General features: G+C 55.0%; 4 protein-coding genes across 4 annotated transcripts; 2 read left to right on the top strand and 2 right to left on the bottom strand.

Moving 5' to 3' along the window:
- Positions 1 to 324: 324 nt before the first annotated feature.
- On the bottom strand, positions 325 to 6485 carry G647_00578 (uncharacterized protein; the record flags this gene model as incomplete). The annotated part of the gene is made up of 2 exons (XM_008723981.1): positions 325 to 534; positions 588 to 6485. 2 exons carry the CDS (start codon positions 6483 to 6485, stop codon positions 325 to 327), a joined length of 6108 nt encoding a protein of 2035 aa, XP_008722203.1.
- A 1656-nt stretch (positions 6486 to 8141) lies between these two features.
- G647_00577 (uncharacterized protein) lies at positions 8142 to 11286 on the bottom strand (the record flags this gene model as incomplete). Its single annotated transcript, XM_008723980.1, has 2 exons — positions 8142 to 10421; positions 10474 to 11286. The coding sequence occupies 2 exons, from the start codon at positions 11284 to 11286 to the stop codon at positions 8142 to 8144; spliced, it is 3093 nt and encodes a 1030-aa protein (XP_008722202.1).
- A 1454-nt stretch (positions 11287 to 12740) lies between these two features.
- On the top strand, positions 12741 to 14090 carry G647_00576 (uncharacterized protein; the record flags this gene model as incomplete). Its single annotated transcript, XM_008723979.1, has 1 exon — positions 12741 to 14090. One exon carries the CDS (start codon positions 12741 to 12743, stop codon positions 14088 to 14090), a length of 1350 nt encoding a protein of 449 aa, XP_008722201.1.
- A 7994-nt stretch (positions 14091 to 22084) lies between these two features.
- On the top strand, positions 22085 to 23731 carry G647_00575 (uncharacterized protein; the record flags this gene model as incomplete). Its single annotated transcript, XM_008723978.1, has 1 exon — positions 22085 to 23731. The coding sequence occupies one exon, from the start codon at positions 22085 to 22087 to the stop codon at positions 23729 to 23731; it is 1647 nt and encodes a 548-aa protein (XP_008722200.1).
- Between the last annotated feature and the right edge of the window lie 3171 nt (positions 23732 to 26902).

Raw genomic sequence — 26902 nt, 5'->3', positions numbered from 1 at the left:
GTTTGCAGATACTAAAAATACTTTATCCCCAATGTGCGGCTCGAATCAACGAAAGTATGTGCATGCGTCAAGCTTCGTAACGGCGTCCATCCTCCCCGCCACCCCAGTTCGTGGCAGATTCGGTCATCAAACGCCCAACCCAGTGCACACCTCGACCAGAGGGGGACCATGTCAAATGTCCCTTGCCCCCCAAGACGCCCAGAAATCCCATGTGCGGGAACAAATCTGTCCCTACAAGACCCGTCCCATGCTGGACTTACCAGCTCGTATGGCTGGAGGGCTGCCGGGAACCGCTGGCGAAGAAGTTCCGGCAACCTCGCTCAATCACTCATCATCCTCTTCACTACTTTCGCCTTCACTGCTTTCTTCCGAAGTCTCGGGCGTCTTGATTTCACTTCTTTCTGCCTTGACCTCCGCGAGGAGGTTAGCCACCTCGCTCAAGATCTCTCCAATAGGCTTGGCCTGCTCAAACAGGCTGACCCCTTTTTGGAAAGGCTGATACATGTGTCGCAGTTGCAGGGTGGTGGCACAGGCCTGTAGCGACAGGTTAGCTGAAGTCAGGAGTAGTGGTCGAGCGCAGCACTTACCTCGACCCGTGTCACCTGGTGTTCGAGCAGATTCACCATGAACGCGTCTGTCTGCACGCCTCCGCGCTCCTTCATCCTGGTGAGCAGACTCAATTCGGGCTTGTGGAGTCCAGCGGCCCGCTCGGGTGCTTCCAAACAACTACACAACATCTCTAGCCGCAGAGCGATGTCCCAGAGCTTCCAGACCTGGTCCAGTTGCAGGTCCTTGAGCTGGCTGTCTTCGCCCAGAGTCCCCGGTTCGCCGCCGGGTTGCGTCTTGGACTCGATTCCAGGAGAAATCCCAAGTCGACTTGCAAGAGTCGTCGGGTACATCAAATAAATGTACTCAGGGTTTTCTAGGCCCTTCAACTTCTTCTCGCCCAAGTCTTTGACTTCAAAGCCCTGGCTGCTCAATTGGCGCAGTTCGCGGCGGATCTGAACGGACAAAGGATCGTCATTGACTGTGTCCTCTGATCCCACCGAATCTCGTCGGTCATCGTCGGCATAGCTCTCAAGAGTTCTTTGCACTTCGGCGATGAAATCACTGCTGACGGTGATTTGCCCTCCATCGGCAACAGCAGACACTCGAGCAGCTTTGTTGACCATGGGGCCGAAATAATCCATTCTTCGTGTAATAGGGTCTTGCTCGCACACCGGCCGGCCCCAATGTATACCCATTCTGACAGAGAGCCCACGGTAGATGGTGTTCTGGTCGGAGTCCAGCTTTTCTTGGCAATGCGCGGTTTCCAGGATCTCTTGTGGCCAGGGAAGTTCCAGCAGATGACTTTGACAGCTGAAGCACCAAAGCAAGGCAGATGTCACCGTCGGGAACGATACCATGAAAGCGTCTCCTTCTGTCTTGACTTCGTAGCCGCCGATGATCCGAAGCTGTCTCCGCATGAGCTCATTGTGCATCATGATTGCCGATCTCATGGGCACCGGAAGGAGTTCCCAGAGTGCTGTCGAGTTCTTGATGTCAGTGAAACAGATGGCAACGTCGCCGACAGGTGGTTCTGGTTCTTCGAGTCGGGCCAGCCGGGAGTCACCGACAAGTGTTTCGCCTTTGCGTCGAGCTTTCCGTGAACTCGGGAAAATGGCTCCCTCATCAAGGCCCAGCTCCTTTGCCATGGACAGACTAGTTCCACGGAAGCGGTGGTTGCCTCTCTTTCGAAGGTCTGAAATCCCCAGCACCATGACCATGATCTTGTCCCTGGCTCCGAATGCCATAGCCAGATCCCTCAATTTCTGCGCGGCAAGCATAAGATCGTTCTTTTCTGCCCGCGCAGCGTCGACTGCCACATCGACAGTGACATAATCCCAAAATTCTTTGGTAGCAATGACGATGATCTCGTCCGACTCCGTGATCTGATAGTTGCATGTATGGGGAGCGGCAATGACTGACGGCATGTGGCTGTAATAGCCAAATGCGCGGCTCACCTCGAGGACGTCGTTGAGTCTGCCCTGCCTAGAGACATATCCTCCCGCCTCTCGGATCCGCTCCCGCTCTCCAGCCTCGGCCGGGTCGTGCTTGCGTGTAAGTTGCCGATGTTGGCCGTTGGACGAAATGAGAATAGCCTCAATATCACCAACGTTTGCGACGTGAAGTTCTTGCCCATTGACATACAAAACTGTCGCCGTGCCACCCGAGCTCAGATCGTCCGGGCCTAGAATGTTGGCGACAGTCGAGCCTCTGTGGCCATTAGCCAGTCTGTGCTCCTTGGTGTCAAACCCGCTGCTGGCGAAATTCGCCATGTCCTTGTTGATGGCGAGGAAGGTCCTTCGAAGGGCATCGATTGGTGTATCTTTCAGATTCTCCGCCTTTTTCAGCTCCTCATAGAAGACGGCAGAGAAGTTCTCGTGGAGATACTTCGCGACTCGCGATCCGCCGCTCGACATGGTTTGACCATCAAACATTGCGATCAGAATTTCACTTTCTTGGCCTCTGAAATTCGGCTTGAGGAGATCAAGGGTTGCCAGATGCTCATTCTTGCCCAGGGTATCTGCCATACCGTACATCAATGCTCCGACCAAGGAAGCTGACGTCCGTACACGGCGATCTTCGTTGTCATCTGGGATGGTATTGGTCAAGAGCGTGACGTCCATGAGACCCAGCACCCGGAGATATTTCAGCGTGTTAAAGCTGGTGAGATCCGTGGTTTCGTCGCGGTTCACGGCGTGGAAGTGGTTCTGGTTTTGGTGGGTGGCCGGCTTGATCTCGAGCCTCTTGTTGGCTGAAAAGTTGAGGTATTTGAGGTTGGTGTTGCGATTCCAGTTCCAATCATAGGGCCAGTTGGAGACATTGTACTTCAGTGAGTTGCTTCCCACGTCCAAGGTAGACAATTTGTGCACATTGCATAATTCGGCAGGCAATACCTGGAATCGGTTCGCGTTCAGATGCAAAATCCTGAGATTACTACTCTCTTCGAGGTCATCGGAAGGCAGGGAAGTTAGCTCGTTGCCAGACAGATAGAGCTCATTGAGTTGAGGCCAGCGACGAAGTGCTCCCTGTGGGAAGTCGTCCAGCTCGTTGTAAGACAAATTGAGGACTCGAAGCTCCGGCAATAGAACCAGCTCGCGGAAGACGTCGTCTTCCAGGCGATTGTCAGCCAAGTAGAGATATCGGAGGGACCCAGCAAACGTGTTGTGGAGCCTGGCGGCCGAGATATTAGAGTCTTTTCTCGTTGCAGTCGACATTGAATATTCCGTATTTGTCCTAGAAATGACAGACTGCTTCCGGTGAGCACTGAGCGACGCAACTGAATTCTTTCGTCCACCGGGCGAACTACCAATGCTCATCATACCGGACGACGCCTGGCTCGGTCGCCGTGCTTGGAAGTCTTCAAGCTTGCCAAGGTCGTCAAAGCTCGGAGAGGTCGACATCCCCGGAGTTGCCGTCGGCGTGAAGTCCCTGAGGTCGTTTGGCGGTGGAGCTGCATTTTGCTTGGGGAAGGTTTCCAACACGTTCGACGAGAGGTTCAACGTCTCGAGCTTCCGGCAATACCAGATCTCTGGTGGGAGGCTTTTCACGTTGCACTCCCTCAAATTCAGGAACTTGAGCTCACCCAGATTCCCAATGGACGGCGGAACGATATTCAGCGGATTCTTTGCCATGCTCAAGAACTCCAGTTTGGTCAACCGACCAATCTGCGACGACATGTTTGAGAGGTGGTTCTTGTCCAGGTTTAGCTTCTGGAGGTTTGGCATGTAGTCGAACATGGTCTCCTTGAACTCAACGAGTTTTGCTGAAGCTATGTTAAGGCTTGACAGCGTAGGGACGGGTTGGTCCAATTCGAAGGACGTGATCGGGCAGTGGTCTAGGACCAGAACACGCAGCTTCGGAAACGAGCCTTTGAACGTGGTGATGCTGTTGTGACCGACAAGAACTTGTTCGAGGTTGGGCAGGTTCGTTATGTTATCGATGTTTGTGATTGCGTTGAACCTGGCGTCGATCTCTTTCAGGTTGACCAGGCTTCTGAATGATTCGTTGAAAGGGCCTTTCAAATCGTTGTTGGTCACCCAGAGTCGTTCGAGAGTGGTCAACTGTGCAATCTTGGGGAGCGAAGAAAGCTTGTTGAAGCTGATGTCAAGGTCGACGAGGGACTTCAGACTGCAGATGTTCTCCGGGAAGGTAGTAAAGTTGTTGGAAGAGAGGTTGAGGCTGCGAAGCTGCCGGAAGTATGAGAAGTTGGGTGGCAGCTGCGACAATTTGTTGTTTGCGAGCTTCAGGCTCACAAGGCCCATTAACCGGTGCAGCTCAGCATGCTCTAATTGTTCCAGTCGATTGTTTGATACATCAAGCACAGTCAGCCGGCTTGCCCAAGCCAGGCTGGGAGGCAACCGCCATACTTCGTTCCCGGTAAACTTGATCTCGCGCAAATTGATGCACGCCGTGATAAAGTCTTTGGGTACTTTGAGTGCAAGGTTCCGGGAGAGGTTGATCGAGATGATTTCCGATGCCTTTGTGTAGAGGATAATGGGTATTGTGACCAGTGACTTCCCGGACAGATCCACGTGGCTAAACTTCTGCATCTTGTTGAATGCCGGATCTTTGTCAAGGCCGCTGCCATAGCCCGTCTGCTTCTCGTGGCTGAATGTGAATCGGATCAGGTAGCTATTGTCTTCTCTGCCAACATCCTCAACGTGGTCCCTCTCTGTGTATCCAGCCAGGTATAGGAGCTTCTTCTGCATGGCCACGGGCCGTTCTCCTGAGCCCAGTTGCCTCGAAAGCTGGTGTTTTCGCATGACAAGCTGATAGTTGTCTATCGAGTCGTGTAGCACGGATTTCTTTGCAAGAGACTGAAGCACTTCTCCAACCGTAGCATTGATCGACATGGACAAGGTGGCAAACGTGCCATCTGTCCTGAACACACGCATGAAGTAGGAGATGCCGTCCTCTTCCTGAATGGCAGGTAGGCCATCGTCGGTGGCCTCCGGCAAACTATCGAGCACCTCATCCTCCTGGCCTTTCACGGCCCAACTGTCTGGCGCATCCCAAGCAGGCGCCGACAGCTCCGACATTGGTGTGGCTGCGGCTTTCCCTGCCCATATCCCGGCTTCTCCAGGAGTTTTCGGCGCACCTGGCTGAGAGACAATGTCCGAGATATCATCCAGGTTGGTGTCCAGGCTGAATATTCCTGCTTGTGGTGGGCCTTGGTGGCCACTTGTCGATCTGCCCTTGTCCGAAGTCTCACTCTGAATGCTGGGACCGCGATGCCTAGTCCGGTGGAACCTGCTAGATTTGGATGAGGCTGTCTGGGTCCGATCGAGCTTCGGAGAAGGGTCGGATGCTTTGATTGTAGAAGCACTATCGACTGAGGCAACACTAGTCTCTCTGTCCCTTTTGTTGTCAGCGTCCAAGGCGGCGGTTTTGTTTGACATGGCTCTAGGCTTCTTCGGCTCCTCTGGCAGGCGCACGGGCTCGACATTGGTCTTTGTGGGCTCTGGCTGGGGCGAGTGCTTGTCCTTGTGCGACTTGGTGAACTTCGAAAACAGCCCCCGCTTCTCTGACTTCGTGGACGTCTCTTTACGCGACGAGGGCGCCGGGCTGGCGTTGCGGGCCAGCGCTGTAGAGGAGCTCATGGGGGTGGTAGCCTGGGGGGTGTTGCGGTAGAAACCTAGGTTGCTTGTGGAAGATTCACGGCTGGTGGAAGGCCTCTTGGGCATTGAGGTAGGAGCTGCCTGGCCTTTTGGCGGATCCTCTTTACTTCTAGTATAGCGGTGCCGGAACAGCCCATGCCTTTGAGATGACGCAGAGGAGCTGGGAACAAGAGTGTCATTCTGCGGCTGCTGTTGCTCTTGTTGCTCCTGTCGTATTGGAGCAGACCCGAAATTGGACACATCCTCGAAGTTCTGATAGGCCCAAGGGGTGACGTCGCTGGACGGCGGCGGAGCAGGAGTCTTGGGTCGATCCTCCACCGTGTTCTGGGTCTGCGTCGAGCCACTGCGCTGGGCCGGCTTCTCCGACGAGTTCGGAGGCGGCAGTTGTTCGGGCAGATTCGCCGTCGAACCCTTCCGCGAGTCTGTAGGATCCTCCCCAAAAAAGCCCTTCAAACTCTTATGGAACCGACCATTTGCAGCGCTACTTCTTGAGCCCGTACTACTGACCGTCGTAGCACTGGCAATTGACGGCCGACGTGCATCACCATCGTAGTCTGGAGAATCTGAAATATTCGTCCTAGCGGTATCGGGACGTCTTGAGGAAGCCTGTCCATCGTATCTACCAATAGAGTCAGGGAAGTAAGATTGGTTCATCGAGCGACTTCCTGAGATTTGGGCCTGAGGATCTCGTTCCCACGGAGCTATATCGTCGTCATGCGCAAGGCGAGTCTCCCATGGTGCAATCTCAGGGGCTTGTATGGGTCTCGGGAGGTGTTTGCGGCTGGCCGAACCGGAGTCCGCGTTGGTCCCAAAGATGGCCATGGCTTTGGGGGGCATCGGGGTCGACTGGGAAGATCTCGTGTCCCACGGTGCGATTTCGCTGTTTGAGGGCGCCATGGTGATGAGAAAGACAAGAAGGACAGGTTATACCTAACAGCAACAACGTCAGTCCCAATTGTGCAACCATGTCTCAGGCGCTCCCGTGGTGTAGCACCAACAAACCACGACGACTCGGCCCCAGCACGGAAGACCGCAACGCGAGCCACCAGCAGTATATTTTGCGAGGTGAAAGCAGCGAATAACTCGAGCTGACCACCAGACCCTCAAGCTCTGAGACTCGTTGCCCGAGGTATGGATCCCACTCGCAGATAGAAATGCGTACCTTCGCCGATCCGCACCACCAATAACCTTGATGTAACCTTTTGTTTCTCTGGCCGAAGTCTTCAAGTCATGATTGTCTGCAATGCTTGTCCACCATGCGTCGGGCGCAAGATGTTACCAGTACCATGCTCAAGTGAGGCGAGGCGCAGTCGGCAAGTCGTGAGTCGAGACCAAGACACCGGGTACGCTTCGCTGATGAGACCTGCTGAGGGCCTTCGAGGTATTTGGAGGATGGAGATGTGGCTTAAGAGCGAGCCTCGATGTGGACGGGTATATCCAGACGGGGCTGATCCAGCATCGCCGCTCGGTTGCTCCGAGTCGTCTCACCGGTTGCCTGGTGGTGGTGGACGGGTCGTTGGATCGGAACTCGAGTGTAGGGGTATCCGGATTGTGGAAGAGCGTAGTGACAGCACTCGACGGCGGCGAGAGTCATAGGCACCAAATGTTGCAGGCCGAGAGGGAAGGCGACGATGAATTGAGCTCGACGGGGAGAAGGTGGTGATGGCTGCTTGTACGGTGGATGCAATGTGTGGAGATCGCAAGTGCGAAGGGACTCGAAGGTGAGGATGAAGTGGGCGCGCCCGGGAGCCAATCGACAGGCAGGGATCGGATTCGGTCCAGACTGCCTGTCTACGAGTAGCGGTAGTTAAAGCCTGGCCGCCCGGGCTTGTTAGCCTTATGCCCTCGCCCGCCCGCCATGCCGACTCGGAGCCCCTCATTCACCTCCAGGCGTGGATGGGGCGCCGAAGGCGGTCACTCTTCCAGCACGGAGCCTGGGTATTAGGTCTTCCCGAACAGGTACTCGCACGTAGATCAATTAACACAGCGATCTGGAGCTGCGCAAGTACATAGAGTACACTGCTCGTACATATTTTCACTCCGTAGGCAGAGTGCATCGTACAGAGGTAATCCACACCGGTCAGCGAGGTCTGTCATTGTCATGCGCCAGCGAGAGATGAGTTCACGACGTGCTACCGAACGGGCGTCGTACTAGTCATACAAAGACTGCAAAGTAACCATCCCTTCAGCAGCAAGCAGCACGACTTTCCATCTCGTGATGCATCGCCCCCTTCTGACTGGTGATCGGCTTTGCGCTTCCAAGATTTCATATCTGGGCATGTGGTACCGTCAGCTCGGAGTGGCCTCGCTGCCAATGCCCAGAGGAGATAAAAGTTTGATTAAAATAGTCGGCCATCTTACGTGCAGAGTTTCCGCTTCATATGCATTAAATACAACGGCATCTCCCGAAGCACATGTTTCCGCCGTCCCAGTGTCTGCGACGCCACCAATGCATAAAAGCCAGTCGTCGGGAAAGCATCAGGCGGCAGACAATGTCTTCTTCCCATTACCTCGAAACCAGAGCACATCCTTTCCCGACGTTGTCATCATATCCGCAGCAGGTGACGGTGCCCTCTCTGAGGCTGGCGCTGAAGCAGATGTAGGTGCCTGAGTAGCAGTCGCTGCTGTCGTCGACGATCCCTCCCCGCCGTCCAACGCTCCAGTGCTCCCAGGACTATTCGCCGAACTGTGTCGGAAGAAGGCTTTCCACCCACTTTTACTCCCCGCACTCGAGCTGCTATCCTTCTTCTTCTTCTTTTTCTGCTTGCGTTCTCCCTCGAATTGGCCCGCCGTCGCGAAATCCGGTTCCACCATGGGTCGTCCGCCAGGAGCCGGCGGTGCTGGAGCCTGTGCCGGTGGTCCAAGCGACCGCGATGATCGATGAGACCAGCGTTGCGCCGAGTTGGAGGAGGCGCTCGATGCAGCTCGGGAGTGAATCGGGCTTGTAGGAGTCCACGAGATATTTTCGATAATCTCCGCAACTGGGTCGACCTTGAGCTTGAGCTTTGGACTGCTTGTAGCGGAAGTCGGCGTCCCACTGGGACTACCAACTTGGACGGGGACAATCTTGCCGTCTTTCTTGGCCAGTTTCAGCTTCAGTGGCCGGATCGGTTCCGCTGTATTGCTACCCCCGAAATCCTTGGGTTTCATGCCAGCCTTGGTGGTTATGTTTGTTGGACGCTTGAGTGAGTCGTCAAGCTGGGTAATGCTAGCGAGAGGGGCTCCTTTCTCTGTTATCTCGTTCGCCGCAATGGGCCTAGGAGGCAATTTGAAGGTCTGATGGGGGGCCTCCAATTCCACCGGCCCATCGTCTTCCTTTGGCTTGACATCAGGTGGCTTGGGCACAATGGCTTCCAACTCGGCCACGAACTTTGTAGATGTGTCTGTGCTGGGAGAACGTTCGGTAGCTGGCCCTTTTGGAGCCGATTCAGGTTCCGTGGTGGGATTGAGGTTACCATGAACCATGGTTTGCTCCTCAAGGCGCCTCTCTGGATTTGCGTCGATCTCCGCTTTGGCAAGTTCCTTGCCGGCAGATGGCGTTGCTATGGTTTCTTGTTGGTGAAGAGGTCCAGTAGCCGTCTTTTGTTGAGCTTGGCTATCTGCTTGACTCAAAGTCGACTCTTCGTTCACATCCCTCGACTCTGGTTGTTCGACCTTCTGATGTGCCGCCGCAAAAGTTTCTTCCGTAGCGGAGGCGGGATCCACTGAAACCGTTACCACAGACGTGTCAACGAGGATCCTGGTCTCTGGTACTGAGGCTGATATCGTCGTTCCTGCTTCTGCAAACTCTGGTCCAGGCTCGCCTAGGCTTGACAGTTGGGACTGAGAGCCTTTTCTGGACGAGGATGAGGATGGCCGTTTTTCCTGTGCCGCGGGCCGATTAACGTCTGTGACAGGCGCAGGAAGCTCTACAGGAGGCGCTGCCATGGCCATGACAGCGGGATGCGAGGTGAAGGCCGGACCCCGGAGCGATGAGCGGCGTGTTGCTGGCGTAGATGCCTCATGAACCGAAGCACGAGCTGACGTTCGGGGGGGACTTGGAGAGTCCTTGGTAGAGTTTAGACCCGTCCTGCTCTCCGGAGTAACGAAACCGATCGAAGGACTCTGCCCTTGGGCGAGGAAGAATCCAGCCTCACCTTCGGACATGATCGGTGATACCAGCGCTTGCACCGGCGTACCTTTGATGCCGGCGTCTGGGGTGAGCAGCAACGAAGAAATACCAGGAGATTTCAGGAGATTGCTCAGTGCTTGTGGATAATAGACACTGGATATGCGATGGCTCGCTGTGTCCCTCGACCTCAGACCCAGGGTCATACTAAGTCGATTCTTGATTGAGACTGGCGCCTGCCGGAGCGCATCTTCGGGGACGTCAGCTGGAAGTTCAATAAGCTGTTCCTCGTTAGGTCGTATGAGCAGTCCTCCAATGCTAAGCATACGCTCTGAGGCGTGCTGTGCGCTGTCGAAAGCTGCCGAACCGGATGATAACGAGCGGGCGGTATACTCAGGCCTCCTGGAGTCCGAGGACTGCGGTGATTGTTGACCCATAGACTGTGTTTGTGAGATCATACCGTGACTGGATTTCTGGCCGCTGTTCGGTCGACTGGAGTAGCTGGTGAGTTGTGTGCTGCGCGATGAGTTTCTGGTCGAATGTCGTCGACCGGGTTCAGTGGGTAGTGGTTTTTGTTCGGCGATGGGCCCTAGGGCGGATGGTGCACGACCAGCCTGGGTGGTAATGTGCCTGGTTTTCTGAGCCCGAGCCTGGTAAGAGTGAGCATGTAGCCAAACGCGCAGCAAAAAATTTCAGTCTTACCACAAGATTCCTGCTGACCGTTGCAGCTCGTAGCTGCATCTCCGAGACAACCTCTGCGAGCTTCTTGAGAGACCCTGCCAGCTTGTTTCCTTGCAGATGCAACTCCAGGAAGGCTCGGCGCCACCCTTCAACGTTCCCAAGCATCGCAACAAGGACGGCCTCATGCTCAGGCGAGTTTCTTTTCCACGTCGAGTTCAAATTGGAGAGATATTTGTCCATGACGTTGGTCGCGTCGAATCCTTTCTGCACGTCCTTCAGTGCGTCCTTGGCCGCTCTCTTGGTTCGGTTGACGACATGGTCGATCTTCTCGTTGCCTTCAAGAATCGATGCTCGGAAAGCGCGGTCCTCCAGCATGCGGTCAAAGACGTCTCCGTGTGCAAGGGGCAGTTTTAGACACCGGATCCGCTCGTGGATGTCGCTTTGTGCCAAGTCAAAATCCTCCGTGGTGCGTTCCAAGAAGGCGTCGATATCATCCACATGAGATTGCAAAATCCTCATCACCTCCTCTTCCGAGATTGCCATGTTCTGAGACAACAGGTGCATGCCGAAGGTCAACTGGGCGACGAGTTTCCACAAAGGGTGATATTTTTCGCCGGGTTTCTGTTTCCAGCGGCCGGCGATAACTCGTTGATACGTAGGCGCCTCAAGGAGCATACTCCTCCTGACCATAGCGTCGGTAGGTATGTCATCGGCCACCTCATCATTCATTGACTCCATCATGGACTCTTCGAAAGGCAGCTGTAATTGCGGCACCGGATGTGAAGGCGGACGCACAATTGCCTGACCCCCATTGCTGATCTTGTCAATTGACATTGTGGGCGACGTGGCCAGTGCTCCACTGCAGACAGATGTCAATCCGAGCCCACAGTCACAGTTATCCTTCCGCAACCTTCCTGCCTCCACAAAAATTCATGTTCACAATGAGTCGCCCCTACAGCCACAGCGCTCATATATCAATCGTCTCCTCGTTAACCTCCCCTCTTTGCCGACCTGAGACACACACGTTCCGAAGCAATGGGCCTGAGGAGACGGAGTCGCAGGTTGAAAAGCTGGAAAAGGCGTGTGCAACCCAATCCAGCTCACACGTCTCAGCTGTTGTGCAAGGGCGGTGACAATTATTCGGGGCGATGGAAGAGGGCTTGGACGCGTAGAGGTGCTTCAACTATGGCATAGAGCAATTGCAGGCTCTCGGTAGGCAGTGGTCGGTGCTCTTGCCGGGTACGGAGACCTGGAGTATCGGTGGGACACAGGACTAGAGCCGCATCAGACGTGCTGATCTATTCCAATGTGTGGGCAAGACGGACGGACGCGAGGAAATGAAACCCGTGGTCAAGTCGGCGTGCACGCAGAGAACGTCCACTGAAAGGGGAGACGGGGTAGCAGGTGTGGTAAGTACTGTCTACCATCAGCATGAGCAAATCTATGTCAAGCCGCTACTCACGGAAATGCCTACGGCTGGCCGAGCATGATCTTGAGGGCCTGACTGCGCCATGTGGGCGTGTCTGGAACCGGGTTCTCATCGTTTCAGCATTCACGAGCAGCGTGGGACTTCGCGCACTGCTCGAGGACCAAAAAAGCAACGGAGGCACAATCCCAGCAGAGCCAGGATTGGCCAGATCCATGTGCGTGAGTGATGGTGAAACCCAGCATGCATTTCGCCATGGGCTGCGATAGGTGCGACAATTGCCCGGCATCAAGCTAAGAAATTAAGGAAGCAGCTCATCAATTGCTGGAATCCACCGGGGGACCAGGGACGGGCGGAAGCTTGCCGGCGATCTTTGACGGCTCGATCTTGGCCAATGTTGATGTCTAAAGGCAAGTCAGGTGCTCTGGTGGAATACTCCGTAGAGAAGCCAAGTATACAGGTACGGAGAGTACACATTCAACGGCCGCGAGAAGGATGCGTGGGACACTGTTGAGAATGTTGAATCTCACTGTCCGTCGTGCTGTGGTGGATTGCCTGCGGAGATTTTTGAATCACCACTGCTGGGAGCCTGATTGGCAGCGCCCCGCTCCGAATCTCGGGCGCGATCCAAGCGAGAAGCCGCTGCTTTGGCGGCCCAGCGGCCCCCATCACGCCCATCACGCCCATCACGCCCATAACGCCCGTCCAGGAGAAGGCCGGCGTCGCTGATGCCCGCTGCACATCACGGCAAACCAACCGTACTCCGGACTTCCAGCGACTTCGTCCAACACCGTTCATCTCTCTTGGATTTCACAATCCGACGGAGCCCAGGACTTGATATTGAGCTCCAGAACCATTAAGAATGTCGCCAACACCGTATCCTCTGTCGCCTAAAGAAGCACTGCTGCAGCAATATCAGCACTTGTCACTGCACGATGTCCCTGTTCCGGCGGCCGTGATCGACATTGCAAAGGTAAAGGCAAACTGCTCTGCCATGCTCAATGCTGTCAAAGAGCTGCAGCTCAGCTTCAGAGCCCATGTCAAGACTCACAAGACAGCAGAGATCACCCGGTTACAGGTGGGCGAAGACTGCAAAGATGTGAGACTCATCGTGTCAACCATCATCGAAGCGGAGCAATTGGTGCCCTTGATGCTGGAATATAAACGCCGGAATGCAAAGATCAACATCTTGTATGGCGTTCCCCTTGGGCCCTCACACGTCCAGCGGCTTGCTGCCGTGGCTGCTCAGCTTGGTGGAGGGTCGATCGCTGTCATGATCGACCATCCAGCGCAGCTGAAGTGCTTGATAGAGTTCAAGGAACAGGCCGGCTTCCCTGCATTGGTCTTTGTCAAGACAGACGCAGGCTACCACAGGGCAGGTCTGGCTCCCGATTCGAATGAGATGGTGGACCTGGTTCAGAGGGTCGGCACCGCGGAGGAGCAGGGTGATTTGGCTCTCCTCGGATTCTATTCCCACAATAGCCTGAGTTATGGCGGCAGCTCACCAGATGATGCCATGGACATGCTCAAGGTCGAGATTGACGTCTGCAGGCAAGCTTCTCAGCACTTCAGCCGAAGTCGACAGACGCCGCTTCTGGTTTCGGTGGGAGCGTCGCCAACTGCTCTTTCTCTGGAGAACATCCTACCCTCGGCGTCGGCCTCCACTGCTTCTGCCAGCGCTCTCAAAGAGACGCTGCAATTGACCAAGTCTAACCTCGAGCTGGAGATCCATGCCGGCGTGTATCCAATCTTTGATATGCAACAAGTGTGCGCGTCCAGCCGTCATTTCACCACCGATCCGCACGACACCATTAGCGTATCTGTCCTCGCCGAAGTCTGCTCTCTTTATCCCAATCGAACCGAGCGGCCCGAAGCTCTGATATCCGCAGGCTGTCTCGCACTGGCCAGGGAGCCTTGCAAAGACTACGATGGCTGGGGCGTTGTCAGTCCATGGAATATGCCGAAACACCACAGCATTGAGAAAGATGAGCGTATAATTGTCAGCCGCATAAGTCAGGAGCATGGCATCTTGGCTTTTGAGAAAGGAAGCGTTCAACGGCACCTCCCACTCGAATACGGACAAAAGATCCGCATCTGGCCGAACCACGCCTGCATCACTCTTGCAATGTTTGGGTGGTATCTTGTCGTGGATTCCAACACGGATTCTCCCGACAAGGTTGTTGATATCTATGCGAGATGGCGTGGCTGGTGACCGCTGGACGACGCATTCAGGCGAATCTTAACATGAGATCGGTTCTCATTCGACCCATCAACAACTTGTAAAGCGCTAAACAAGGACGTCCACATTCCAGAGCTGGCTACACGATCCCGGCACTTCTAGTTCCTTAGACAATCAGCTGCTTCGAGCTATACTTTGTTCATCTTCACAAATGTGCAGACCCACGGCAAGAGACCCAGCGTTAGAATTAGACGGACTAACCAGCGCCTATATCTCCCCTATTCCCGCCATTTTGCGTCTCCTCGGCCCTGTCAGTCGTTCACTTCTCGCAGCATGCTGTTTTGCGACATCGGTAAACCAGATCTGTACTTTGGCTGGACGCCGAGAGTGCACTGTTGTCGCGCGCTTGGAAATACAGCGAAATCTCCTGGCCAAGACCTCTGCTATTACAGGGTTGCCCTTCCGGACAAGATGATTTTCAAATTATGGACAGTAATGGACTCTTGAAATACTGTACCGGGTCCAAAATTGGTTCTAGACTTGTCTTGGAATTGTCGGAACAATCGAGGTTGACATTACTTAGAAGAGTTACAGGTAGTATCCACTACCATGGCTAATTGCCATGATGACGACCATCCAAACTCCACTGAAGCCACTTCCCAGCCTTGCGCAGTGCATCCCGGGAACGCGGATCCGGGGGAGGGTGCTGGCTCCTGGTCCTTGTCGACAGTGTCTCAGGAGAATGTCAGATTGTTGAGCGGTCTTGGTTAAGACAGCCGATACCGTTCCAGCAATCCAAGCGTACCGACGTTATCCCCATCCTTCGAGATAGAGGTCGGGGGAGTCTATAGTCGCCATCTCGCCCCTGAGCAAAAGGTCTGGACGAAGTTCGCGCGGACACAGTTCTAAAGGCCGCGACAGGGTTCCTAGTCGAGACTCCTAGGGCGCTGGACGGCATGCTGCGACTGCTATTGATGGTCAATAAGAACCGTATGCGGGAGCCCAAACCAACACTCAGCGTCGAAGTCCTCCCATCCTCCCCACTGCTTCGGACAAGCTCCAACCGTTCCTTGGCCTTTCTTCCACACTTAGCCTGGACACCCAACTTCTTGACCATCACGCTTTCTGGCTTTTGCAAGCTGGGGGTTTCGAGCAACAAGTGCACAGGAAGTTTCGATGCGGCCGAGCTGAGATTGAGCGCGGAGCAACGATGAGAGGAGCTGGGGGCCACTGGTGGTGCGGCTGTCAGGGGACACGGTCGAGAATCGGGCACGACTACTGCGCCGCCGTCAATTTTCCTTCCAAGATAGCGGTCATCAAAACTCCTGTACTCTTTCTGGACCTTTTTCAGAGGATACTCGCATGCCAGCCGGCCATCTACGATCGGCCATGACATCAGGCAAGCAGGGAGTACGGTCTTGTCATGCATGTAGCGTTACTGAGCTTTAGAAGGGCCCAGCAGAGAGTGTTTGCTTGGGTTTTGTCTGCAGAGACGGTGGGATGCGTGCAGGAAGGTGGTGACGAAGTCCATCAGAGAATAGAACAGCCACATCTACATCCACCTCGATAGGACATCATGGCAGGAAGGGACCAGGACTCCTAGCAAGCACGGACTTAAACACAACGACGGCACGGTGATGCTGGCAACCCCTGTGAGTGCGTGTTGAAAAGCGAGAAGGAGACCAATCTGCAGTACGGAGTCCATTTTCGGCACTCGTCTGGTCTGCAATTAGTGTATTGTACGTGGCCAGGTGTGGATACAGTACTAGAGAGAATAGCAGACAAGATATCCTTCGCTTCACCACGTCCATTCTCTTTTCATCATGGCAACCCCGATGACGTGAAACAACAATGCATCTACCGTGTACGACGTACTGCTTTGTGGTTAGTATGCGAACTTTGGCCTCTTGATCACCGAACGAGCTTCCCTCATTGTAGCACCACGAAACAAGGCAAGGCAAGACACGGTACGACAGTGTGCATGACTGATCTGCTCACGGTACCCTACTTACTCGTACAAGGACACGCAAGCTGCAAGGACATGGTTACGAGTATGTCAATGTCCAATGCTAGGTTGGCGGAAGAGTACGCCCCGTTAGGTCAGCTTTGACGTTCTGCATAGCATAGCATAGCACGGGGGTGGTATGATGTGGCTGAAGGCCCAACCGGCACGTGAGGGAGCATCACTCTATAGGCATCACGGCAGTCCCGTCTTGCACTCTCCACACGAGGTCGAAGCAGAAGATGTTGGCGACAAGAGGCGTTCATGGGGTTTTGGCACCACGGATAGTCGGCGGAGAGAACGGACCAAGGCAACTCAGGTCAAGTCAATGCAAGTCTGGTCTGCCCAGCGACCTATACTACTCCAGAAGTCTTGCAAGCATGAAGGTCCTCTCCTCTAGAGTTGTAAAGCAATGACTCAAAGCCTGGCTGCCCACCTTGCCCGAATGTAGTCAACTGCTCGAATGTACACGAGCGCCAAAGAAAGTGAAAGAAACCCTCTTAGCCCAGTCGAGCGCGTTTCGGGCGTGATCGTCAGGATTGGTTTGATGGAACAGAGGGATATTCCGGATGAGCAAGTGAGGAGACTTGTCCGGTTGTAGAGTTATGAGTATGAGTTATGCAGTTGGTGAAGACGAACGGCCACGGCCTCGCCTCACCTCGCATCGCCTTCTCGCATACCGTCACGTCGACCAGCAGGAGTCCGGCTGCGTAGACGGTCTGATCTGTACTGTGTGAAATTTGTCTGTCGGACGACCTGTGGGTGAACTCGGATAGAGTCTGTATTTTGTCCCTGTGCGGCCCGAACGTCGATTCTGACTTTCCATTGCTGTCTCAAACTCCCCGGAGAGAGGCGTTGGACGGCTTAAATAGGACGTATAAGGCGGGGGAAAGTCCTGAGCGACAGATTGATGGCGTCGTCCCTTTTGCAGAGACGCTACTTCCATGTAGTACATTCAAATCTCTTCGCGTGTGGGCTTGAGTCGATGCTGATGGATGCTTAGCTGAACTCAGCAGCGCCCATGGACACGGAAGGCGGCAGACGGCAGACGGCAGGCATGCGGACACGGGACAATGCAAGCTGCATGTTACTCTGTGCAAAGTACAGCGTACTGTACGCGGTCTCCGGTATGCGGTATCACGAAACAGCCAACGATGTGCTGGATTCAGATCCCGACTGCATAGGGACTGCCTCCTGGGCCATGCAAAACGGGAAGGTGCAGGATGGCGAAAGGAGATGGATCCCACAGCGGTCCCAAAGTCAGCAGGATGGAGGAGCATGGAGACGAAGGCCCCCAACGTGACGACAGAGTGACAGGATCGAAAGGGAGGAGGGATGCGATGTGCATGGCGAGGTGTGGGCAGGCACTGAACAGTCACAGTAGGATTCCGTCGTAGCCTCATTTGTGCTGATGGTCGTTGAGTCTTGGCCCAGAATGGTGGAGGATGGGAGATGGATGATGGGAGATGCGAGATAGGGACCATGTCGAGACATACGGGGTACAGTAGCTTGCAAGCCTGCTGTAACTAATGCGCGGGAATGACCCCCGTGCCTCCCCTGTCTCTGCACTACGCAGCGGGAACAAATACCCGTTGAGGTTTCCCAACAAGCTTGGGAAAGTCCATCATCTCCACATTCTCGCGTTCAGGAAGGCGAGTCACAGGTGCCGAGCGCGAGAATGCCATGTTGGAATCTTCGGTCACTAAACTACCGTGTGCGTGGTTAGTGGAAAGGGGGGAGGGGGGTGTGGCCCGGCATGCAAGGACTGGAAGGGGGATGACATCAGGGAGCATCATGGCCCCGAGACCCCCCCCCCTTGCCGGGGTAGGGCAAGCTCAATCCAGCATCCAAGTCATGGCCAAAGAGACGGCGCAACGCTTGCACCTGACATTAGTTGCGATCCAAGGGGATCTACTGTGTCACGGCATGGACGAGTCGAATATGTCCCTCGTGTATAGTCTCGCAAGACAAGGTCACGCCCACTGTGTGCGGATCAGTGGCTACACCGTTGGACACCAAGGAGATCTAGCATGCTGGAAGGGCTATCAATATACCCCAGTACGCGTCGTGGTCGAGCGAGCGCTAGTGAGAGACCCATGTCCTTTGCATATCCGGAAAATGCATGGATGTCTTTTCCACCCCGTCACATCGCTCGATCGCTTGACACATCGATGTCGGAGAAATCAGAGTCGGTCAACGGGCTCTAGGCTGGGCATGCTGGGACAACTAGGACTGATGGTTGCCGACGAGCCTTGTTTGCCGACGTCCAGGACGAGTATGATGTCCTGATTATGCGTTCTGTGCGGTTGAACAAACACCTTCCGTCATGTGTGCAAAGGTTGAGAGAGAGTTTCGGATAGGAGAGCCTAGCGAGCATTTAGTTCTCGCAGGCAGGAGGCCCAATCTGCAAGAAAGAACATGCGACTTGGGCTTTGGCCAGATATCCATCAGGGCGTCCACATCAGGCGTATTGTCACATGTGAGATCAGATCGTATTCAGATGCAGGGGAGCCCCGTCCTTGGGGTGCAGGTGTCAGCTGGGGCCGGCCTCACGGCACACGCTTGGAGGAACACTGTCTTATTGTGTCCATTGCATGCTGTGGAGATGGGCGTCGATGCGGTCAGGGAGCGTGGATGTGAGCAAGCTGTTGGTAACAGATTCAGATCCAGCACCATATCTACGAGTGTTGTTGAAAACATGGAGTCAAGGTGGTAAAGCGTTAGACGCGTCCGGGGTCGTCGCCAGCGAATGATTGGACCTTTGCAATTCTGGCCTGCGTCATATATCAAATTCGGGGTCGTACTGTGTTCATCGGTTCCCTGCAAGACTCGCCCTTGAGGACTTCGAAGCTGCACTTTACAGTGAGTGGTTTCGAGTGAGGTTAAGTCAATCGAGCCCAGAAGATTGACAGAGCGATGTGCATATCCGAGAGCACCGAGACATTATCTCAGGACCCACGAGTACATAGTATCTAAGATGAAGGCTAAGGAGTGAGTGTAAGAACTAAAACCGCCCTTGGCGCAGTGGACAGCGACCGGTTTGGCAGTTTTGGACCCTCGTATACGGCCATGTTGCACGAATGGCAAGGCTGCAGCTCTCGGACAGAGGGCGGTGGTACGAGGTACTCTGTATTGTGTGCTCGAGGTGTGCATCTCCGAGACGCTCCGCTAATCACCGCTGGGCGACGGGCAACTTTGCCCGCGATGTGGGACGCACCGAAGAGCCACTCGGGATAGGAAACGCGGGTACCACAGGACTGGGGACAGCCTACCCAGTCCGGAGTACCACAGTAGCTCTATCAGATGTCCGGCAGTTTTGAGCAGTCTTCCGCCCGAGAGTCCGTTCATTTAGTGAAGCCCACGGTCGCTGCGCCGTACCAGGCATAACACCTTTCTCCAGGAGCCGTTGACTCGAGCTATCAGGAAGCGAAGACTTGGAAACCGCACTTGTTGCTCGGGTGCCGAACCCCGGGGTCACGGTTTGCGGGACCGATTGTCCCACCTGGTCAGATGGGGAAGGAGCCCGGCGGTCGCTAAGGGTCCGACAAGGTGGGAGACTCTGCGAAGTCAGTGCTATGCGTCAACCGGTGCGGAATCGGCAAGGTCTTTTGCCTTTTCGAGGCCGAGCTTCGTCTCGGCCAGTTGATCACTTGCTGAATGTGCAGAGACTTACGAGGTGTTAGGGTGACCAAGCTGGCTGGGGTAGAGACTGGGGAAACGACCTTGATGTTGGTCTTTACGAGCGGGTGAGCACACGGATTGCGAGATGTGCGCGCACAGCCGAAGTCTCTGAGGCAATCGGAGCCGACGAATGACCAGGTCAGTCGGTTGTTTACCGCAACAGAGGCAAAAGCCCCGATGGTTAGAGGCTTGCGGGCGCTGTTGAATGGACGCCTCTGTGTAGCCACGAAGCATGGGACGCTCGTACCCAACTGTGCGCCAGCAGTGTGAAACTCGAGCAGGATGCGATCATTACCGCGTGGCTTGGAGGTGGCCGCTTCAACAGTCCGTATGGGTGTAGGGGGTGGGTGTAGGGGGTGGATGTGATGCACGAAGTCAAGAACCCCATACGAATGGCATTTGGATAACAGCTACTGTAAGTTTGCTGGGGCTGTTCTACCGGAGCATCAGCGCCGAGCAGACGAAGCTTGAAGATCCAGGAACTCTGCTGAAGCTGGACCTCTCCGTTGCTGTGGCCCGGGCTGCTCAAGGACACTTTCCAGCACCACCCATCGCCATGAAAGGCCAGGATGCACTGTTATCCAGCAGTCCAGCTCTCGAATCTCGGTATCGAGTAAGATGCCCCAAAGCACCAGTGCACGCTCACAGGTCCAGCAGCCGGACGCAAGAGGAAGGGATGAGCACATGTCAAGCAAGATTTTCGAGGCCAGTTCCACGTGCCGATGGAACAATTGTCCAGGTGACTCGGTTCCGAACCACTCACAGGGTTTGTTGTGCACTCTTGACGCGCCTCCTGGGGAGCTTCGTTAGTGTCGACGGGGAACCGGGAGCCGCAGGCCCTGCTGGAGTGTGACATGCTTACTCAAGGCCTCGCTCAGGTAATAGTCGTCGTGTCGTGGCTGGGATGACTTTTTCGGCAGAATTCAAAATTCACCATGGCCGGCCCAATGACAATGGCGTGTATCCCTTAATTCACCATGATTCCATTCGCTCGAGTCAAGTCAGCTGCCTCGACCGCGTCTGGCTGTAATCTGTAGCATTCTGGCTCTTCTAGTGTTGGCCCATCACGTCGCCGCTAGTATCCAGCACTGTCACGGTGGACGAGTTCTCGAACTCGGCGGCGACTTCGAGGGCCAGATGTGTGGCTGAGGCAGAAACAATCACTGGCATGTGACCGGCGAGAATCCTTCCAGGCCCGCAAGCTGCGTCGCCGTGCCACCTGTAACCGTCTGGCTAGCGGCTTGCTATCACTGCTGCAGCACGGACGAGGTACGAATCACTGGGGAGGACAGATACCGCCGCCAAAGTAGCACTAGTTACTACGGGCTCGGGGGGTTACGTGAACACAAAAATCCCAGCGCCCAATTGGTGCCTGGCACCAGCCCTTTGGTGCCTGGACGGGCGTCAGTTGGGGCGACGGGGGACACTGCTCGGGGCTGTGATGGGCTTCAAGGACCGGCCTGTGGAGCAGCGGCTTTGGGGTTTTGGCGGACTGTGTCCCAATCCCAAGACAGAACCACCCCCATTTCCCAGAAGGAGCCATAATTCACCCCGAGCGCGGACCGAGCGTGTCCTGTCATTACAACCAGCGTGTCCTGGGCGCTGGTTTTGGCCATGGGCGCTGCAAACGTCGCCCCTTGCCCTTCTCAGAAGACGGGAGGGCGCGCAGGTCTTCTCCCACTTTTTGCCTCGTGTCTCGAACCCTGCACCTCCACTGGCAAGTGCTCGCCTAGTCCCTGGCTGGCTTCTTCGTCCTGTTCACGGATGTCGCAAAAGTGAACGAAAGGTGAAAGTTGGGGGTCCCTCTCGAAACCTTGTCCACCCGAGCGCCGGGTCCTGTTGTCCACCCCCCTGGTCACTTTTCGTGCCTTGTGCCCTGCTCCTGCAACTCACACCTTTTAACCCTGGCGAAGTTGCACCTGGCTCTCCGGCGTGTCGTCCTTATACCGTCCTTCCCCATCCGCAAATCCCCATCACCATTTCTCCCACACGTCTCTTCAGTAACCGCGCTCTGACACACCTCACCACCACATTTTCCTGCCAGGACACGCACCCCTTCCTCACCCAACCTTCACCTGCACACTCTTCGACGAACGTTGAGAGATTGTCTCGATATCGATTTTCGTGTCCGCTGGGTCAACTCACCGTCTGAAGGCGTCCCCATTGATCGGCCCGAGGTCCTCGTATTGCGTCACAAGCCCGATCCCACCAAATTCCCATCCGTTTGCAGACAGCACACCTTCACCGTCTGCGACCCTACTTGATCCTTCACTGCGACACATTTCGGCGCCGACTCACTTCCCGCTCACTTCGCTGCGATTGCACGGTCAACAGCTTCATCGAAATGCCTTCGCGCTTAAATGCGCCTCCGGTACTGTCCCTGGACAGGGGCAAGATGCACTACATCGATCCGTCCAACGCCTGCAGTCTGATGGCGATGTGGTCCATCTTCTCCAAATGCTCAGAGACATTAGAAGAAGGCCCACGGTTAGAGAATCTGAGTTGGCGAGTTTGGTCCAGAGAGTCGTTATGCGTCACTCCCATCGACAATCCACCCCGTGCCAGCCAAGTGCCTTCACTCTCGAGCTCATGGTCTTCCAGTGACAGCTTGGCTGAACTGAGGTCCATACCAGTGAAGATCCGACACAGATCGAAATCACCTTCGCAGCACGACTGCGCCAGCTCCCTCTCCAAGTCGCGACACCTGAGCCCCGTCACACTCGAGAAAATGGTGGCTACGATACAAGAGAAGACCGATCTAGGCCCTCTGTCTCCATCCCTGGAGGCCAGTCCTCCTTTCACCAGGGCGTTTTCACCCGAGAAACAGACTCCACCCAAGTCAGAGCGAGCGCCCGAAGCAGATCATGCGATCCAGGTGAAGAACCTCCAAGACTCCACCGAATCATGCCTGTCCACCACCACCACTGCGACAATAAGTACTCAGCATCAGAGCGAGCACCGCGGCTCCGACACCTCTGTCTCCTCCGACGGGCTCATCCGAAGCGGCTCTATCGTCCACGGGTTCTCTCCAGTTGCATCCTCTTGCCGTTCCCGAACGATCAGCTCAAGTCTCAAGCCGGTCGCTCCCACAAAGCTCATTCCCCAAGCCAAGGCCGGCCTCAAAGCCACAGCCATGTTCACTCTAGGTGGATCGTCCGAGGACGATGAGTCTTCCTTTGAGCAGCGAGTGCTCTCCGTCAAGACCGCCCCGCAGCGAAGCTCCCTGTCTCAAAGCTTGAGCAGACAGAACTTGTCCGGAGGCAAGAGTCAGCTTCAACCAAAACGAACCTCATTCCGGGACGTTGTTGCACAGCGACGAATCCAAGAGGACGCCGAAAACGACGAGGGCGCCATCGAAAGCAGCGACGAAGAGGATGATACCGACGAGGTCATGGAGTCAGCGATCGATGAAGACGAGGAGGATGCCGACGACTGGGAAGATTCAAACTCGGACGACGGGAAGCCGTCTCAAGAGCCACATCTTTTCCGGAGGGTCGAGAGTCGACCTGACCTGGTTTCACGGCGCTCCATGTTGACCTTGGCTCTCAATAAAGGCCAAGGCGGCCTTGCTCACGCTTATTCCCAACCCGCTCTCTATCGGTCGAGGAAGTCATCTCCCCCGCAAGGGCCGTCGATGGCAAACTCACCTGAAGACGAGGATGGCATGGTGATGCAAACATCCAACCGACCGCCCATCGCCGTCCCGCCTCCTCGGTCATCCAAATCATTGGCCCATTCACCCAGAACAACCAGGATCCATATGTTGTCTACAGAACTGACCGAGTCCTTACGGAGGAACCTCCTACTGGAGCGCCGAGAAAAGTCCCACACTGCCAATGCTTTCCTCAAGCGAAGCAGAAACGCTCAATCCATGGCCAACCTCACAGACATCGGCCGGGCAACAGGTGGTCCGGCCCCCGTCCTCGACACATCAAGAGACGAAAACTGGACTGTGGACAATACTTGGGAATACAACACCAAAGGATGGTAGCAGTTCACGCACACGGGGCTACTATCACGCTTGAACTATTTCTTTTTGCTTTTGGCATCCTCGTCTGCGTTCCGAGCGGATCATGTTATTAATGTGCTTTACGACCTTTTCCTTTCATGATGAGCGGGCGTGGAACCCACGCAAGGATGGTGTGGCCATGCCCCATCCCATGTACAGAGGCGCATTTCGGACCTACATTATGTGGTGGGCGGCTCAAAAGTGATCGTTTTGCTGCTAGCAGGGGAACTACGTACATCCGACTGGACCTCACGGTCATCAAGGAGTGTCTTGGAACCGAGCCGTGGTTCCATCAACGGGTAATGCTCTGCTATTTCGTCGACATGTACTATACTGCGGTAGACCTGGTAGCTCGGGCTACTTCGGCAGTTTCGTGGGAGGGCAGATGAGACTGCGGTTGAACGTGTGTACCACTACCATTAGCATCCAATAATATCCCGGGAAATTCACTGCTGAGACACTGCAAGAGCTGCTTTTCGTTCCCGGATCACGCACAAAATAATATCATGTAACGGCGGCGGCGATGATTGGACGGGATCGCAGCTGACCGGGCGTTGATGAGTTGTCCACCTCTGATGCATGGTGGTGTGCTCATGTGAGTGTCTCGACATTTTCCAATTTGCCATCAGCCTACAGTATGTAAGCTAGCTCCAGTGACTAGCTAACCGAACAGCAAAGCATTCAGCCAGCAGTCCATCGCCCTCCGAGGCTTCTTTCTCCCGAACGAAGATTCCAAATTGGCGACGGTAACGTGGGCGGTGTCGGCACCCTCTAGCGCTCCTTACACCGCACCAATATATATTTGCGGGCTGCAGGCCGTAGGACAGACTGGCATGGATAAGTACAGAGTACAGTAGGTGAGACTACAGTAGGTACAACGACGGAGCACGCAGTACCTAGGTACATTAGGAGTTGGGTATAGAGTAGGTACTAGGTACATAGGTATATACAATACGGAGTGTGTACTCCGTACGTACCGTAACTCGTATATTGTGTACAGTACGCGGTGCATAGTCCACAGTGCATACATCAAGTACATAGTACTGCAGTCACGACCATAGGTTGTCGCAGGCATGCGTCCAAGGCCTTCATCTGGGGGGAGCAATCACTTCGCCGTGTCCGGTAGAGACTTACACAGTACTGTGTAACATGGTAGATGCACAATACAGCACTCAATACCTGGGTAGAGCACGTACCCCGTAGAGCACCCACGAACGCGGAGGTGGACTGAAAGCGGTAACTCCCCAAGCCGCAACGCTGGACACGGGGCACACGGGGCACACGGGGGACACGGCGACGCGGGACACAGAAAAGAGTACGAGGTACCTTTGTCCTCCTGTCCGGGTGATGCGAGTGGGAGGTGAAAGGCTGGTAGGTGAGTTCTTCCTTAGGGCTGCCCGGTGACCTGAAGAAAAAAAGGAACCCGGAACCTTAAAAACCGTACCCCGTAAACAACCTTTGGGAATGAATTGCCATTGAACTTAAATCTTGATTAACTATTCGGCCGCCAGCACGCCAGTCTGGGTGAATTCCCGTGGCTGAAGCCATTGATTGACTGCCCTGACGTTTATGCGGAAGCGATGGACAAGACCTGGCTTGGGCTTGGGCTTGGGCTTTGGCTTTGGCTTGCTCAAGCCAAGATTCACAAAACACCAACGGCACTCAACACAGTGTTCTGTACGGAGTACTCCATCTTGTGTACTGTACCTATGTACAGTGAGTACGAGTACCCTGCCCCCCGTACTAGCTACTCGTCCTGAATTGCATGATGAAAAGGACACCCGGACGGCAAGGTGTTTGGCTTCGTGTGTTTGCATCAGGGTGCGTGAGGCCATGTGGCCTCTCTACATTGTAGTTATTTCCCCTTTCGCATCGTGAATTGGATCCCATCGTCAAATACGGAGTACGTACTGTACACATTCGATACCAGGCTGGCACAACGTTGCCAAGGGTGGCGACTTCTTCATCCGGTTGCTGGTTAAGGTGGTCAAAGGCCGCGGCTCCGGCTAAATGACTAGAAGGCACACCTCGTACGGAGGACACGGATCCAAGCATGCCCAGCGGTCATTAGTGTGTGTACTCCGTAGTAAGCAGAGCTAAAGCCGGGGAGATGAATCAAGCGCGGTCGCGGACGGACAAAGGGCTCTGGTTGCAACCAAGCGTCCTGCTGACCGACTTTGATCTTGGTGACACTGCAAAGAGTTTGAGCGACGCGAACGCGGCGCATGATGTACAGGAACCGTGTTGATCAATGATGCTGATGCTGCAGCTGCAGCAGCTCGATCGAAGGATCAGATGGGAGTGCAAGGAGGGCTTACAGCAGACAAGATGGGGTACATACGGTGTCCTGTATACATACCTGGCTTCTGATCATGGACGCATGCAGGAGGGATCGGATACGGCCCCAGACACCCGGAAGTGGGCTCTTTGCCCAAACACAGGTGCCAAGGGAACAGTACGGAGTACTACGACAGTCCTTTCCTCTTTCACCGCGGGACATCGTTCTGTAGAGTGCATGTCGTAGAAAGGGGTCACGATCCGACCAAGCGAGAACACAAAGATCACACCACAGTGTGTTTGGGATGTGTAGGCGAGTCGCCTAGCGAGGGACCACGGTACCTCGCCTCACAGCACACTCCTTACGAGGTATCTAGGCGCCAGAGGTACAGAGTACGAATACCGTCCCGAGGATTCCCCATGATCCAGTATTCCCCCATTAGCCGGGGTGTACCGCCGATGGGATACGAGTCGGCTGGCCGGTTGCCGGAAACCTGGGGGCGTGCAGGGCGCGCGATCTCGTGAGGCCGGGGCTATTGGGCCTCGATGGATCACAGTCGGACGTATCGTGTGCAGAGAAGCAACCTCACGGGACACGATCACCGTCTGGCAAATGGTCAGGTGGACGCGAAGAGAAACGTGGAAAATAGTGGAGGACCGGCATTGGACCACAAGTGACCACAATGTGGAAAGTCCCGCCTTGGAACGTCCCCGGGAGGCCTGAGGACGTTGGGGTCTAGAGTCGCGCGTCGAGAGTCTAGACAGCCAGAATATGACGGCGAGTCGAGAGTCTAGACAGCCAGAAAATGAGGGCGAGTCTGGGGGTTCTGGAAATGATCACTGATCAGGCGGCAAGGAACCTGTGCCCCTGGTCCA

The sequence above is a fragment of the Cladophialophora carrionii genome (genome assembly GCF_000365165.1).
Source record: "Cladophialophora carrionii CBS 160.54 unplaced genomic scaffold supercont1.1, whole genome shotgun sequence".
In the NCBI taxonomy this organism is placed as follows: Eukaryota; Fungi; Ascomycota; class Eurotiomycetes; order Chaetothyriales; family Herpotrichiellaceae; genus Cladophialophora; species Cladophialophora carrionii.
The sequence above is the reverse complement of the archived record's forward strand: the minus strand, read 5'-3'. Positions and strand labels throughout refer to the sequence as shown.